This window comes from Cyprinodon variegatus, unplaced genomic scaffold (genome assembly GCF_000732505.1).
Source record: "Cyprinodon variegatus isolate N-32 unplaced genomic scaffold, C_variegatus-1.0 Scaffold1751, whole genome shotgun sequence".
NCBI classification, from domain to species: Eukaryota; Metazoa; Chordata; class Actinopteri; order Cyprinodontiformes; family Cyprinodontidae; genus Cyprinodon; species Cyprinodon variegatus.
The window spans coordinates 2,775-12,840 of record NW_015152204.1 but is presented as its reverse complement, the minus strand read 5'-3'; the positions used below and the strand labels follow the sequence as shown (position 1 = coordinate 12,840).

General features: G+C 37.6%; 1 protein-coding gene across 2 annotated transcripts in view; it reads right to left on the bottom strand.

Annotated features, from left to right (window-relative positions):
- Positions 1-10,066, bottom strand: part of LOC107104459 (sarcoplasmic/endoplasmic reticulum calcium ATPase 2-like) — a 31,113-nt gene that overhangs the window by 18,284 nt on the left and 2,763 nt on the right. For both annotated transcript variants that reach the window (XM_015404456.1, XM_015404455.1), the window contains exons 2-3: positions 7,201-7,339; positions 660-740 (exon numbers count right to left, since the gene is read on the bottom strand). In XM_015404456.1, the coding sequence (XP_015259942.1) occupies positions 660-740; positions 7,201-7,288 (169 nt within the window). In that variant the 5' untranslated portion in view covers positions 7,289-7,339. The remainder of the gene's footprint in view (positions 1-659; positions 741-7,200; positions 7,340-10,066) is intronic.

Genomic DNA, 10,066 nt, shown 5'->3' with positions numbered 1-10,066 from the left:
TAGTATGATCCCTTTACTTAAATATCAATGTCTAGTATGATCCCTTTACAATATATATGGTTAATTCATTAAAATGTAGTATCGGCTCGGTTTCAGGCTCAACGTCTTCTAGTAGAGGGTACTGTGCAGTTCCAAACTGAAAGACTGATTTTGCTCAGGCAGCCTTTGACTAAGAGCCACGCCTACCATGAACTCTTCCAGTGGAGCTCAGAGAGCAAGTTATTTTCAAAGAAATGTAAAATTATGGTTGGGCTTTGAGTCAGTGAGTAAGTCAGTGTGTAAACATTTGTTCTGATATTTTGATCAATTTGTTTTTCATGGAATTCTTGTTCTGCTGCAAAATAATTAAAACATGTATTTTATTTTTTGGTGGCGTCATCTGCCCAAAAGACTGTGGCTGAAACCTAGATTATACAGCTAAACCAGCATATTACACAAATCTTTATTACTGTAATATGCCAGTTAATAGTTTAAAGCCATTACTTTAATGTTTCAAAGTATAAACATTTTGTATTAGTTTAAAAATGTGGTTCTTAACAAAAAAAAATACCATGAAACAGAAAAGGAAAATTAATGCTATCAAATTTGTATTATTGTGAGTTAAAAACTGATTAAAAAGGTCAGTCAGAGTTTATCGACTAGCATGTATTTATTCTCACCTGTCAGAATGGACTGGTCTACTCTCAGAGTTGTTGACTTGATGGAACAGATGCGTATGTCTGCAGGCACTTTGTCTCCAACTACAATGAAAAAATGCTACGAATTAGTGAAAGTACCCAAACAGGCAGGACTAAAAGACAGAACCTACTCAGGCCATTGACTTTAGTCTTATAAATAAACAATTGCTGCTGCTGAAGCAATTGAGATATAAATTAATCACCAGTTGAGCAGCTCCTAAATTCAGGAGGCGTTGTTATGCAAACAGTACATGGAAACGATCACACACAATGTGCCATTTTCCCCTAAAATGGGCTGCACAATGTATCAAAAAAAGTTCATCAGCACACAGACACACACACAGTATTTTCTTACTATATGTAGTGTGGACCATGTATTCATAATAGGAGCATTCATTTTCAGGTATTTTTTTCAACCCTTTCAATGCTCTAAACCTGACAAAAACCTTTCACCTTACCATTACCCAGGGATGTGCGTCTGACTGCAAGTGAGACAGAGCCTCTGGCTAATGTCTTTAACCATTTACATTTAATCTTTGTTAGTGAAATAGGTAGTTTTGCTGATGGGACATAAAGCCGCATGGAAAGAGCACAGGGTGAGGCAGGGCAGTACTCCGCCACACTGAATGGGGCGATGAGCCAACACAGAGGTTGACCAATTCAGGAAAACTTTCCTTCCTGGGTGATCATCTCTATTTAGGCCAAGAGACTTTTAAAACTAAAGGAAAATAAGAAGGACTTTTGCTACAAAGTAACAGAGGTTTTTGTGGCTAAGGAAAGGCGTGTGGTCTTCATCTGCATTTTGGCCAAAAATAAAATATATCACTAAACTTCAAGTTTCAAATCTGTCTTTTTATATGCTACTCTATACTCTCAGTTGTGTTGTATGAATTGTCTAACGGGTAACACACGGAAGGTGTGGAGCAAATGCCACTTTCTCTCACTGCTATAATTGTAATATTTTTTCTCATCTTTAATACGTACCTTACGTGTGATAGAGAGTGTGTGTGAAAAACGCTACAAAATAACCAGCAGCCAATTGAATAAGCTACAATTTTAAGTTGATATATTTTTAAATTTTACTCGAAAGGAGTCAGTGCCTCACCAACCATGAACCTCACTACACATCACTGCCAATACCAGTGCATACCTATCCCTTAAATTCAATTCACACCATAACACTAAACCTGACCCCTTGCAAAACAGCTTGTGGGGACTAGGAAATGACCTAAATTAGCAAAAACTGGACCTCGCTTTACTGGTAAAATAAGAATAATGGCTCTCACTCGGATGGCCAAACAGGAACACACACACAATCACGCATGTGCCTGGTTAAAAGCTGTCGTTGGGTAGTTGGTGCAATGAAGGCTAAGTAAATGAGAAGTGTATTTTCTGAAAGCAGCAACTCAGCATTACAGTAGTACAGCAGCTCAATACATGGACTCTTCTCAGCCATGTTTGCTGTGCCCCCCAGGAGGAAAACAACACAGCAATCACTGTCAGGAAAAGAGAAGAGAAATGAAGGACTTAAGAACCATAAAAGGCCGTTCTGTAATGAGCAGGCCAATTTTGAGGCAAAGTATTTTATGTGATCCTATTTAACACTGCAATTTTGCATATGAGGGAATAGAAACTGCAGAAATGGGTTATGGTAGGGCACAATTCCACGGGAAAATGTACTTATAGACCTGGTAATTTACTAATGTAAGTTGTGTCAAAACATTTTAGACCTACAACAATAGGAGGATTTGAAGCTGTTTTGGAAACTGCTGGACTTGTATCAGATGCTTTGAAGCCTCTGCAGGTCCAGCAGATTCCAAAACAGCTTCTTCCCCACTGCCATTAGACTGCTGAATATTGAATAGGACCAGGTGTTGTGAATTGGCACTTTATAAATAGACTGAACTGAATTGAATTGAACTTGTACGTACCTAGGGCATGCTATGGAAAATACAACTTTGGTCTTCATAATGCCGTTTGTTCACCTACAGTCTCTATACAACTCTGAGGCCTTTGGTTGCACTGAATTCCCCAGCATTCCTTTCTTCAGTTCAACTTTTAAAAAACCAATCGGCAACTAGACTATTCCTTGTAGATTGATCAAAATACTCTATAAATGAGCAGAGTGTTATGGTCCTGGCTCTAATGGTTGGTTTTGTCATCTGCCCCTGCTCACCTGTCTAATTGGCCCTGCAGCTGTTTCACCTGGTTCCCACAGCTATTTATGCTGTTTGCTTGCCTGCCATCAGCGCCAGATTATTCTACCTGTTTCAGTGAGAGTAACTCTAGTGTTGAATTCTCCTTGGATACCTCTTCGGCTCTCTGATCTCTTGGTCTGTGAATCTGGTTTGGACTGTACTTGGGCTTTGGATTATCCCTCACGGACACTACTGCTTGCTCAGAGTCGGCTGGCGCAATCTCCCCTGCACCCTGTGCTCTGAAGTCGAAATGATCCTACGCAGTGGACAATCTCCCCCTGGGTTCGTCCTCTCTCTTCTAACTCTGAATTGGACTGAATCTGATAACCCCCCCAGAAGAAGTTCTGGCACTCCCTTTTTGAAATAAACTTGTTTCAAACCGTCCTGTTTGTCTGCTGAATATTGGGCCCATGTTTCTGAGGTCATTACACATTACACGGAAACGTGAAATATTACATTTTCTATTTTGAATGTTTAGCTTTGGGTACTACTGGTGGTGGGCTCTGTAGACATAAATATGATTGGGACTTCATTAAATGGTTTAATTTGATGGAAGACAGGAAATTACATGCTTTATTAAAGCCATATGACAGTGAACAAAAGGAGTGGAGAAGAGTAACTGAGCAGGATCTACCTGTATCTGTTTTTTTTATATATATATTATGTGTTACATCACAGGAAAAAAAATAAAAAGACATTACATTTAAATGACCTTGTAAGTAGGGAGTGTTTTTTCCCAATTTCATTATTTCAGCGGTTTAAACACCATCTAATTTGGAGCATTTGTTCCTTCCAGCTTTGAGTGGCAGCTACACCTGCTGTATCTCAGGGGACAGCAGTTCCGGCTTTCTCAGAAACAGCCTAAAGGCTCTATGTGCTGATAATAGCTGAACAAAGACTGGTATCCTGTCATGTTGAAAGGGCCCCTTCACATCAACAGGCTTCCCAGTGCATCTCCCACTGATAAGGTCATCAGCATCATTTATTTGAGTGCAGATACTCAACATGAATTCAAAAACCAACACCATGTAAGGAAAGAAACCCCAAAAATTTCGCTATCATTTCTAAAGTATTTTAAGTAGACATGTTGTGAATTGGTGCTATATAGATAACTGAATTCAATAGAAAAATTGATAAATCATTAAAAGTAGAGAGAAACTGAAGAAAGCCTATCAAGGGTTCTGTGTCTGCAAATATGCTGTTTACTTATTTCCTCCATGTTCATTTTACTGTGACCATTTTAGGGCTGCAACTAATAATTATTTTGTCAAAAATGTTTTTCAATTAATGGAATGGTATTCGGATATCAAAAGGATCTTTAAAGTAGATTTTTTATACAGAATTTAAAACACATTGAAGCAAAAACTATACCAAAAGAGAGAATATTAACAGCCAAAAATGTTTTATGATTTGGGTATAATTAATGCTTTGAGGAGGTTGCTCTTTCAGCTTATGGTATCTTTAAGAGTCTCTATAACTATAAAACAATATGTAATGGGTCACCAGTTTCTTGGCCTCTTGTTTGAGGCTTTGATTTATGTAAAGATTTTAGCTTTAAAAGAGAATCAGTTTATAACTGCATCGTATAAAAGCATCATCTATCTGTCGTCTTTTAGGATTTAAATTAATTTCTGTCTCATAAATCCGTAATAAAGAATGCATCACAACACTGTTTCTGCAACCTTGGCAACTGAACTCATCCGATGAAGAAAACTCCAGCCAAGTGATCCTACAGGTATATGGGAGCATATCTATTTGTTATAGTGAGCAGACCTAAGGTTAATTTAGGATTTTAAGTGAAAGAATAACAAATTATAATGCAGAATCATAGCAGAAACAGTGTCACTGTCAGTCTTTATCATTTATGTTATTACTATTTCATCATATAACCATGATACACCTGGACAGACTTAATAGCAGAAAATAAAAAGGGGCTGAATAGCAACATGTCTTTCTACTTCCATTTCTCTTTTAGGGATTATTTAAATTATAGCCAGTGTTTAAAAACAAATTAATTTTCTTTTTATGAAACAGAGGAGAGTAAAATCAATAAAAAATATTTGGGATTTTTGAAAAATGGATTCACAACAATTACCATCAAGGTTTAAAAGGCTCTTTGGGTTAAAGATTTGTATAGACCTAAATCCATGCAATCATGAAAAGGAATACTGGTGTGAGTTCATTTCATTCCTAAAACACCATGCATATAGATTGAATGTATAACATTTTCAGTTTGTATTCAGACTAAATAAATCTATAGAATCACATTTAGCTAAGCCTTAGTTCTGCCAATAGATAATCTAAATACAAACCTTTGTTCCCTTATGTCTGTAGCTATGATAATCTGAGTCTGCATTTCTTGAGTCTGGCTCCCCACTTGGCGTTTAATGCAACCCTTTTGGTCTTCAGACAAGTAAAAGCCTTTTGCCAAAAAGCCATCCCTCAGTGACAACAGACATTTGCCAGACCTCAGTAAATGCCACATACTCTCCCGGGTGTCTGGAATCTTAGTGGTGGGTGCTGATGGGTACAGTAGCAATAGTCCACAGAAAGGGTGGGGAAGTTATCTGCAGAAGCGCTTCCCTATAAGGTGAAGGCTTTCTCTCCCTCCAGTACAATAAAAGCAGGACACCCTATACAAGCATTGGTAGCAGACTTAACAGCAAGCTCTGTGGCTCTGAGAACATCCGAATATGAAAGCCCTCAAGCCCAAACAAAAAACTGGCAACTGATATGTTGCACTGTGTTATGACAAGGATTAAATTCAAGTAAACTAACTTTATAAGCCAGTGTCATTAAACTATCTAATTAATTTAATGACAGCAAATTCATAACCGTTCTCAACATTAAAAAAATGCAGTAACAACAATTCCTAATTTTGTTGTATAACTAAATGAAAAAAATATAATCAGCAGACACTAAGGTTACAGTGGGAAGCACAAAGGTGAGGTTCTGATCAGTTATAAAAGAAGAAAAATCTAAAAACAGCTGAACAGATCTGCAGGACTTTCTTCAAGCATTTCTTCCCACAGTGGAAGAACCCACAGAGGACCCATCTATCTCAAATTAGCAGCCATTTAGCAAGGTTCAGCCTCATCACCATCTGCCTCCACGTTGCACAGATCACTTTATAGCTAAGAGAACATAGTCTGACAGGAGCCATTTTAAAAGATGTGTGGAGGATTTAGAAAACATATACAGCTGACGAGCTTGTTCTGGCTGCAGGATGAAACCTCCACTCTTTGTTGCCTCCTGGGATGCTCATAATGCTGACAGCAAGGCTTACCACTACCTTTGTCAGCTTTCAGAGGAGGGGAGCAGGAGGGGAGCAGATTTCATCTTTAAGCTTGCAGAAGAAAAAACATTCAAGCTGCCCTCTGTGATTTTTTTTAACAGAAAAAAATCCAAAAAATAAGGATTTAGATGAAGAATGAAACTCCATTTGTCCTTGTCAAGGTTATCACAAAGTCTAATGTTATTCAATGATCACGACAAGCAGGCAACACACAGGGTGGGACCAGACACCTGTCATTTAAACAACTGTCAGCGCCTCTATAAATACAGCATTCCACAATCTTAACAGCCAATGATGGCTATTAATAAAACCCTCTGTTATGCACACAAACTAAGCATCACTTGAAGGTCAAACTGAGTAACAAGATAAAGGTACAGTTCCTAAGGACTTCAGCATTCCTCAGCACGCCAGCTTCCATTCATCCCTATGCAGTGAGTGGGCACTTTCAAAGCCAAATCTTCACATCTGGAAGGTTTCTAGCTGCTGTATTATACTGACTAGACCTTCAGGAGGAAAGACTGTGGAGCTAGAATTAATTTAAAGCATGGTACTGATGACTGATGACTTAGAATCTTCAGGAGCTTAAAGCGTGATAGGAAAACTCAGTGTCAGGAGGATCAAGGAGATACATTAAGATACATATTTATAGCAAAATATATAAAAATAGATAAAGATCTGATTTTCCTTTTTTTGGAAACAATGTTTTACTAAAATATTGCAAAATGCAAAAATTTTGGAGCGCCAGTCACATCTGAAGTGACTCTTTGGAATAAAGATTTAAACCTTGAGCTTCTCTATAGTGACGAACGTGGACTTATAGGACTTCTCTGCAGGAGTTAAATAAGTTAATAAATGATTAAATAAAAAAAATATTTATGTCAAAAGATCTAATGTTAAAATATAATATCTACCATCAAAAAAGTTGTTTTGGTCAATTTTAAGCAGTTTTAAAATGTTCCCATATTACATCCAAATGTGACTTTTGAAAGACAGTGTGTATAAGTGGAAAGTAAAGTGCAGGGGAACCTACCAGCCACTTCCACAATGTCACCAGGAACAATGTCTCTGGCTTTGATTCGCTGCACGGTTTTCCTGTCCTGCCGGTACACCTTTCCCATCTCAGGCTCATACTCTTTCAGAGCCTCAATGGCATCTTCAGCATTGCGCTCCTGGTGGGGAAGGCACAAGATTTATCCATCATTTGGATATCATCTGATTTAAGTCACTTTTACAGCTACAGTGCCTTGCAATTTTGGAAATTATAACCACAAACCTTAATTTTACAATGGCCAGTCATGCATATACCCAAAACACAGAAAATTTCTTTATTATTCAAATAAAGAAATATATGCCAAGCGTTAGTTCTGATAGTCTTTATTTACTCGTTTTACAGCTTCTGCAGCTTTAGCTCAAGCTTAATTGAACACCAACATTCAATGAGTATTTCAAGAACTACTTGTGTTTCATCCATCTTTCCATCTGATTTTGCACTTTTTCCACATTTAATCTTGGACTTTTACCTTTTCTTTCCAGAACTATGCTGGTAAAATGTGTCCCTTGTTTACTCAAGCACACATGTGCAACATCTTACATTTGGTCAGGTGGTCTTGTTATGGTTAATACCACAAAATAATAATTTTGACAAATGTCCCAAAAAAGCAAAGTGTAAAACAAAGATTGGTATCATTGCTCTTAGCAGTGGCTGCAATATCCCAGACATATAAATAATTTAACAGAATTGTGTTTTTCCTTGTTTCTTTGTTAATTGTTGATTATGTTTGAACATATGTGGACGAATTTCCTCTGGGTGAGGTTTGTTGCCATAAACCCCAGATTTGTTAAAACTTGTAGTTGGAAGAAAAATGAAAATCTGGAAAAGCTGTATACTGCAGTATCAATAGAAATTAAATTAAATAATTCCCCACCTCCCTATAAATGATTTAGTATCTGCAATAAGCTGACTTCAGCATAAAGCAAAAATGTATGCATGTTTTGTTCATATTAGATCCTATATACATCACAAATTGCTTGTTATCCTAATTCTATTGTGGTTCTTTTAAACAGTGCACCCAGCTACTTATCCCCCTTTTTTCTACATTGGAGTTTAGCGCTCTGAGCTTTTGTGTGTCAAAATCTAGGGATTCTAAATCAGCATCTTAAACAAGCATTATTATATTCCAGGAAATCTTGACAATCCCTGAAACAGTTTTCCTTTCAAATTTTGTAAATCCATTAGGACACTTAATCCAACATGCATCAGCAGTCGCCATGATAAGAGCTATCTGAATAATTCTCCAGTGAGGAAGGAGGTAGGAAATGAAGGCAAGATAGTACCTTTCGATCAGCTGGGCTGAGAGAATTATAGCAAATGACCTTAAAAAACTCAATAAGCTCATAAAACAGGCCTGCTCTATTCTAGGATCTTCTCTGGAGAGATTCTACCTTATGAAGTAGAACTCTTCAAAGAACATAATGGACAACAGTCAGCATCGTCTTCAAAAGATTGTTTAACAACAACAGAGTCTTTCAGAATTCTAGCAAGATAGCAGGGAATAGTGTTTCATGGTGTCTAAATTTCAGAATTTTCTGGGGGAGGATACCCCAGACCCCCCAAAGCGCACAAAGCCTAAAGATGTGATACAACAATTAATTGAAAAACTGCCCATGAGTCCCAGCAATATTTAATTTTCTATTTGAATCAATAAAGTCGTTTTTAAATCAAATTGAATTGACAGGTCATCAGTGGCGATTTCTCATTGAATACTAGAGAGGCTAAACCCCCCTTGTAAATATCATAAAATTATCGATAGATGTACATTATCAAACCTCATAAATTCAGTCATTAAGTTGCATGAAAAATTTGTGCTATAGGTGACATTTCTTTAATTGTTGTTTTTGTAGTTCTTTTGTGGAAGGCAGTAGTCTAAATTGAGAAGCATCATTAATGTGCATTTCTGTCACACAACATAATGAGGGAATGCTAAAGGCTTCACAGATTCAGCACAGCAGTCCAGAGTTAATTTGCTACCCACAATATATTTCTAATTGACGACTCCAAAAAAAGATGAAGGGAGAGGAGCTAAGGACAGAAGATAGAAGCAACAATTTTAGGAGTGTGGATGGAGCCACAGTCTTCCAGCAATGTAATTGCACCTATTGCACAGCTTTAAGCATAAGTGTCACATTAATTGTTGAACCCTAAAAAAACTATCATTAACTTTATTTTTTTTAAAGTGTCCTGTCTGGCAATGTGGCAATAAGAACAATTGTCTTGATGCCAAGAAGAGCCCAACACGTTTTACTTTCACAAGTGTAGCAGTACGGCAATTGCCATATTGCTCCACTTATTTAATTCATATAAATTGCTTAATTATAATTATGCAGGGAGTTTTACAGTTTATATGGACACTGCAATGTAAATAGAACAGAAGAGGAATAACAGAAGAAAAAAAGAGAAAAGATGAAAGTAGGATGAGATAAAAAGGAGACAATGACAAAACATTTTCAATCTGCTTCATCACCTGCAATGAGATGCAAAAAGAACAGCACAACCGAAAGACATGGTACGAGACATACACTAAAGCAACACCTTGAAACTATTGCTGAAGTAGTATTATTTAGTCTGACATGAACTCTGTGTTAACTGAAGATAAGAATATGGGCTTTCTGTATGGAAGTGAATCTCTGAGTACCTGGAACCAAGCACCTGTAGTTGTTTGTGAGAGTGCACTTGTGCATGTAAAGTTTATCCATAGAAAAAATGCTCAATAGTGGTTGTTGAGAGCCAAAGAGGCGCCCCCCCCCCAGAGCACTGAGTCCAGCACCGGGAGACCCAAAGCCCCAGACGCCCAAAGGGACCCCAAGAGCGAAGGCACCAAGCCCAGGGTCTGATATGC